The 7,051-nt window shown below is 38.4% G+C and overlaps 1 protein-coding gene across 1 annotated transcript in view; it reads left to right on the forward strand.

Annotated features, from left to right (window-relative positions):
* Positions 1-960: 960 nt before the first annotated feature.
* The window catches only part of ATP6V1D (ATPase H+ transporting V1 subunit D), a 14,662-nt gene continuing 8,571 nt past the window's right edge, over positions 961-7,051 (forward strand). The window contains exons 1-6 of the mRNA XM_015814105.1: positions 961-1,110; positions 3,728-3,845; positions 4,001-4,080; positions 5,686-5,753; positions 6,128-6,172; positions 6,641-6,744. Coding sequence (XP_015669591.1) covers positions 1,070-1,110; positions 3,728-3,845; positions 4,001-4,080; positions 5,686-5,753; positions 6,128-6,172; positions 6,641-6,744 — 456 coding nt within the window. The 5' untranslated portion in view covers positions 961-1,069. The remainder of the gene's footprint in view (positions 1,111-3,727; positions 3,846-4,000; positions 4,081-5,685; positions 5,754-6,127; positions 6,173-6,640; positions 6,745-7,051) is intronic.

Genomic DNA, 7,051 nt, shown 5'->3' on the forward strand with positions numbered 1-7,051 from the left:
ATAGGAAGCAAAAGTAGAAGCGGGAGGGTTATGGGATATTCCGGGATGGCCTTTCGACTTCCGGGCTAGCTGGGTTTCCCCATGCTGGTCACTCTTTCTCAAGATCGGCCAAAATCAGCTAATCGCTGCCCGAAGATGATGACCCACCTTATACAGACCTTTGGGACTATAATATGAATTTCCACTTTTAAAAAAAAGCTTGCCGGCATTTTGGTATTAATCCACGCTGAGCAATTTTAATTCAAACGCTTCAAAAGTCAGACGGCAGCTGCCCCCCCCCAAATTCCAGACCCACAATTACTTTCAAGTCTGCCGCATGATGGGGAAAAGGGGGTCCTTTTCATAGCCACTCGGGGTTTTTCCACCAGATAAGATAAAGCGGGTAAGAAGGAGCGGCTCTAATCTTCCTCCATGCAGCCCGCAGTGGCCTTTCTGCAGCCTGACGTGCTTCAGAATCAAAGTCTTTTTGTTTCCCGCTTCCCCCCCCCTGAATTCCAACCACGCGTCACCGGCCCATTTATAATAATAATAATAAAGTTGGAAGGGAACTTGAAGGTCATCTAGTCCGACCCCCTGCTCAGGCAGGAAACCCTACACCATTTCAGACAAATGGCTGTCCAGTTTCTTCTTTAAAACTTCCAATGTTGGAGCATTCGCCGCTTCTGGAGGCAGGTTGTTCCACTGGTTAATTGTTCTCACTGTCAGGAAGTTTCTCCTTAGTTCTAGGTTGCTTCTCTCTTTGGTTAGTTTCCATCCGTTGCTTCTTGTCCTGCCTCCAGGCGCTTTGGAAAATATTATCCTTATTATTAAAATATTTCCTTGTTATCGCCTGTCTTTAACTTCTTTCTTCCCTTTCTAGCTCTACGTTTCTGACGGGCACCGTCGCGCGAACGGCGCTGCGTCGCGGCGAGCGCCAGGGACGCGAGGAAAGGGGCGGGGCCTAACCGCGGGGAACCGAACTGGAGGGCTTGGTGCCCTTGGTAACCAGAGGGAGTCACGTGATCGGGCTGGCGTTTCCAAGGGAGGAAGTCGGTTCGGTGGGCTCGGTCGGTCGATCGATCTTGGCAGGATGTCGGGCAAGGACAGGATCGAAGTCTTCCCTTCGCGGATGTGAGTTGCCCTCCTCTTCTGCCCACTCACCCGCCCTGGAGGAGGATTGATGGGGGGGGGGTCGCAGTGCAGCGGACTTTTATTTTTAATTCCTGAGCTCAGCCAAGCCCGGGTTCATGAATTCCTCCTTGAACCCACTTTCTCCTGGTGGGGCTGGCTCTGTTTTCTGCCTGCCAGTTGGGGAAGGGGATTTGCAGGAGGAGGTGGCTGGGTTCGCTGTGCTTTGGTTACAAAAACCAACCGGCTGGCAGTCCGTTTGGACTATTTAAGGCTGAATTAAATAAAGTGGGTTTGGGGTGAAGAAGAAGACGTGGAATATACATTGTTTCCTGCATCAGAACTCCAGCCTAGCTATTGGGTAGCTGTGGGGAGATCTTTCAGCCTCTGCAGAAGAGGGTAAATAAGTGATCTTTGGAGAGTCCTTGGAGGAATATTTTTTTTCTCAGTTCCGAGCAAGCAGAATAAACAGGCTAAAGAAAATGAAGAAGTGAAATACATGCACTGTGCTGTCATAAGAATAAATGCTTTGTCATATAGTCGTGCAGTTGACTTTGTATGGAACAGGATTGTCATTGAATGTGAACGTTTCATGCGTGGCAAGGGCATTGTTGAAGGGACTGAATTCGGCATTACTTCTTTTCTAATGTGTGGCATATAGGAATAAAGAATGGCCTTGCCAGAAAAAGGTTAGGATGGGAGAGAAAATTTCAATAGTAGTACTCTAAAATCTGTTCATTATAATAGGCAAGATGATAGTAACTCTAAAGTTAAAAAATCCCTAATGCTACATAGTTGTGTCTGCCTTTTCATCATCATTTCAAGGCGATGGTTAACCCAGTATATTTAAAAATAAAGTTCACAAATTATGTTTACAGATTGCATTTCTTCTGTTTCTAATGCATACAAAAAAGATTTGGTTCCATGTAGTCCAATTCTATTGTGTTTTAGAAATCAATTCCACTAAACGTATTGATGTATGTGCCCAAATTACAGTAGGTGAACACTGAGGCCTTGCAATATGATCTTTTGTATATGTTGGTATGTATAATCTTATTGATTTTAATGGGTTCAGTTATGATTAACTTTAAATACAGTGGTTGGATACCAACATCAAACTTTCCTAAACAATAAATGTCCTTTAATAATCATATTGGAATTGCTAACCCTGATCAGAGTTGCTTCCGTTCTTAACTGCTTTTCAAGGGTGTTTATATACTCAGTATTCCACCAAATTAGATGACCCAGAGTCAGATATTTAGGTGATATTTAAATATTTTTATTGGTTATAATCTTGTTAGTGTGCCTGTAGTAGGATCATATCTATTTCTTAATGTAACTTTGATCTTTCAAGATTTTTAAGTAATATAAGCTGTGTTAAGTATTGTTTAGTAAACTTTTAAGTAATAATTTTATCATTATTTAGAGAAAGAAGTATTGCATATATGTTAGTTTTCTCCTTTAAAAAAATAATGTCCAGTAGAAAATGTTACTATTATTTCCTTCTCCCCTGCCCAACTCCATAATTGAGAGAGATATGAATTATAAAAACATATTTTGCTTTTTATTTCTTGTGAAGAAGACAGTGAATATATATGATCCGTTCTGAGTCATGTCTATAAGTAAATATTCCTATTGGCATACATCTTACATAGATCAGCCACACAGTACATTTATAGAACAGACTAGTGGATGATATTGTTGACAGCAAACAGAATGATGTTGAAATGCACACACAAAATCTTGTTCTAGCTAGTAAGTGAATTAGTCTGCTAAGTAGGCAGTGGCAAAAACTAGCTTGGACAAGAATATGATATCTTTATTTTGCCTTCCTTTAAAAAGTTATACTTCTGTTCTTGAACTTGCTTTCAATTTATGCCCTGCCTGTGATATATGTTAACATTCTTAAAAGAACTACATTAAATCTTCTTGGACAGTACTTATGCTTACCTAATGCTAGTTTATTGTTAGGGTACTAATTATTTTTCCTTCATTCAAACAAATCAGTAGATTTAAGTGCCGACAATTGGTAAACTAGTGACAGTTTGAATTCATTGAATTTGAAGCATGTGGAAAACCAGTAATGTCTGGACCTCTGGGCGATTGGGGAAGTGTGGAGGCAGAGACACTGCATGTGACTTATTATATACTAATTTCCAAGAACAAATTCCACTCTGTATTATATTGCCATTCTTAGTTTCTTGAATCATAAATGATTTATCTCATATTTGTCTTACTTTGAATGATGGTAAAGAAATAATGCCAAACACATCTGTACTGAGAAATTTATTCACATGATGGAAAGGTTCTATTCTGAAAATTCTCCTGTCAGCACTTCTAAATTTTTTTAAGTCTCCTTAGAAAATAATTTTCCATCATTGCTAATTTGGAATTAATTCCCTTGTAAATCTTTTGGGGATTGTAGATTAAGACTGCAAATCCATACTTGCTTACCCAGAATACTTAATAGCACATTTGTTTCAAGCAAAGGATACTGCCCTCAAACCTGTAGTTCTAAATACAGCCTCAATTTCTATGTGCTAGAGAAGATTGTGGTTTATTTTCAGAAACATCGATCTCAAGTGACAATAAAAAGTCTCACTTTTTCTGATTTTTATAGGGCTCAAACTATTATGAAAGCACGTTTAAAAGGAGCCCAGACTGGACGCAACCTCTTGAAAAAAAAATCGGATGCATTGACTTTACGATTCCGGCAGATTTTGAAGAAAATTATTGAGGTAAGGAGTTTTGTTTTGCTTTATTCTTAAACTTAATATTATTAAAACACCCTTCAAATATGGTCATAGAATAAACAATTTTTGTTCTTATTTTTATCGTTGTCTATACTTTTTATGCTGGGTTCACAAGCTCTCCTTTTCTGTTGTATTTGCAGACTAAGATGTTGATGGGTGAAGTGATGAGAGAAGCTGCTTTTTCCCTTGCTGAAGCAAAGTTCACAGCTGGAGATTTTAGGTGAAGCTCATAAGCTTGGGTGAAGGAAGTCCATGTGAAATGCCAGCCATGTCTTGAAAAATGAGTCAGTGAACAGTTTGGCATTTATAAATGCAATTATGAGGGAGATGAACATTCTGTAGCAGAAAGAAATAAGCACACTTGTAAGACGATTTATTTCAGAATAACATTTAAAAATAAGCAGGGAAAAAGAAAAACAGTGAGGGATTTAAATTTGTGGACAGTATTGACTAGCAGAATAGGATATTGAACTTTTTGTGGCTATATTCCAACAACAAGGTGGTCAACATTTTACTCCTGGGACTGCAGAGCTTGCCTGATCAAGATGCAAGATTTCCTACATGCAGCATGGTTATGTATTCAAATGTTCATACACAAATGCTGCTTAAGCCTATGTATACCATGTTTTCTCACCTTATTCCCTGCTTCCACTGTACTACTGCAGATTGCCTGTTAATAGCAGAAAATAATTGATGGCAAGGATCAGTTATTTGATTCCTGGCTATTAATGATGATTGGAAATAAGTGTTCTGTTTCCTGTTCAGCGGTAGAAAAATTAGCAGAACTTCCATGGCTCTGGGACCTTATTTCTTTATGTTGTACATCCATGCTTTAAAACTTATACATTGTGCACACATGATGAACTGACAATAATTATGGTTTGCTGTGGTCGCCATCTTGAAAATTAAGTTCACCTATATTACAATGAAAAGAAAATCATAGAAAACTACTTTAGAAATAGAAGTGTGTTAATTTTACAAGTTAGATCATTCTGTCATTTTTGTTATGAAAAATGTCTGTGGAGATTCTCAGTCATCCAGGTCATGATTGTCCAAAAGGTGCTTTTTTTCATGAGGCAACTGGACTTTCTTGTTTTTCTTTGAAGACATTTCGCTTCTCATCCAAGAAGCTTCTTCAGCTCTGACTGGATGGTGGGGGAATGGCAGGATTTATATTCCTTGCAGACAGCTGGTCATTTGCATTCTTTTAGCGAGTCATTGAAGCCCCTGGAGGCTTATCTATGTCACCAGGTAGTGCAAATGGGTCTGGAGCCTTGTTGGAACTGTTGAAAGGACTGTATAGTAGATTGGAAGGGCTTCAACAACTCGCTAAAAGAATGCAAATGACCAGCTGTCTGCAAGGAGTATAAATCCTGCCATTCCCCACCATCCAGTCAGAGCTGAAGAAGCTCCTTGGATGAGGAGTGAAACGTCTTCAAAGAAAAACAAGAAAGTCTAGTGGCTTGGTGAAAAAAGCACCTTTGGGTTTGTTATGAAAAATGCCACCAAATCCTTAAACATTTCTGTAGTTGTCACCATCAATTTGGTTTTTAATAGCTGAAAAAGCTACACTTGCAATTGTTGATCTTTTCTAGATTTTATGTGAATTAGTCTCATCAATGAGAATAATCACCAAGTAATAAGACATGAATTTGTGTCAGATATGCTAGCATTAAGTTCTCCATTTTTAAAGTTCTACATGTTGGTGGTTTTGTTAATTAAACCTGATATAATACGGTGAAAACCTTTTAGCAAATAATTTTCATGCACCTTTAGGGAAATGGTTGTATAGCTATGCAAATTAAAATTTCTTTTTTTTCTGCAGTACTACTGTGATTCAGAATGTGAACAAAGCTCAAGTCAAGATCAGAGCTAAAAAAGACAACGTAGCAGGTGAGTCATATAGAAGACCGTTTCTCAACCTTAGTGGCTTAAAAATTTGTGGACTTCAAGTCCCAGAATTCTCCAGTCGGGACTGGAGTTGAAATCCACACATTTTCAAAGTGCTGAGATTAAGAAACAGTGTCCTAGATCAAGATGCCCAATTATTTTAAGCACAATTAACAGTGCTGCTTGGAATTCTGGGAGTTATGTTAAACTTGCTGAGGTTGAAAAACACTGGTGAAATGCTCACCGCAGGCCATCACTGGGCCAAGCAATTGTATATCCTTTAGAATTTAGTTTGGACTCATGAGAGAGAAATGGATGACTGGAATGGATGTTGGGAAATGTGTAATTTTCACAACCTGTTGTATGTTTTTTTACAGGTGTGACACTGCCAGTTTTTGAACATTACCAAGAAGGAGGAGATAGTAAGTTTGTACGACATAACTTACTAAATAACAATTATCTGAGTTTTACAAATTTCCTTGTGAGGAAAAAAATTTATTTAGATTTTACATAACCAAGGAGATTTTAGGTGCTGGAGGAAGGTAAACAACTGAAAGGAAATAAGAGATATTTGAAACTTTCTGATCATCTCTTGAAGCATCTGATACCTTTTAGATATAATCCTGAGTGTTGGTAATTTCCCAGAAAAGTCATTATCAAACTTTATTGGATTATATTTCACTTATTTACTTTTATTACCATAGCTTTTATGCCACTTGCTTACCAAATTCTAAATGGTTTACTAAATTTATTCTTATATTATTGCTAGCAAGGAAGATGGGTCAGTTGGCACTCCCCCCCCATATAATTAATCTCTCTAATGTCTTCTTTTGGCTTAAACGTTTATTGAAACTTCAATAAATACCTGATCATCTAAATGTATTATTTAGGTTATGAGTTGACTGGTTTAGCCAGAGGTGGTGAACAGCTGGCCAAGCTGAAAAGGAACTATGCCAAAGCAGTAGAACTCCTTGTAGAACTAGCTTCTCTTCAGGTAAGTGGGGGACGGAATGCTGTCAAAAAGACATTTGAAATCATCACTTGGTGGATGATCACTCAAGATTTAAGATTTAAGATTTAAGATTTATTTCATTTATACCCTGCCCTTCTCCCGGAGGACTCAGGGCGGCTTACAGCCAGTTAAAACAATTATACAAAATACAAATCTAAGATAAATTAAAAATAAATATTCGAATCGGCCGCACTACTAAAATTCAATTAAAACCAATTTAAAATTACCCCTAGGCCAGTCCTGCCTGCTGAAACAGCCAGGTCTTGAGGGCGCGGCGGAAGGAGGGGAG

The sequence above is a fragment of the Protobothrops mucrosquamatus genome, unplaced genomic scaffold (genome assembly GCF_001527695.2).
Source record: "Protobothrops mucrosquamatus isolate PMUCROS unplaced genomic scaffold, P.Mucros_1.0 scaffold218, whole genome shotgun sequence".
NCBI classification, from domain to species: Eukaryota; Metazoa; Chordata; class Lepidosauria; order Squamata; family Viperidae; genus Protobothrops; species Protobothrops mucrosquamatus.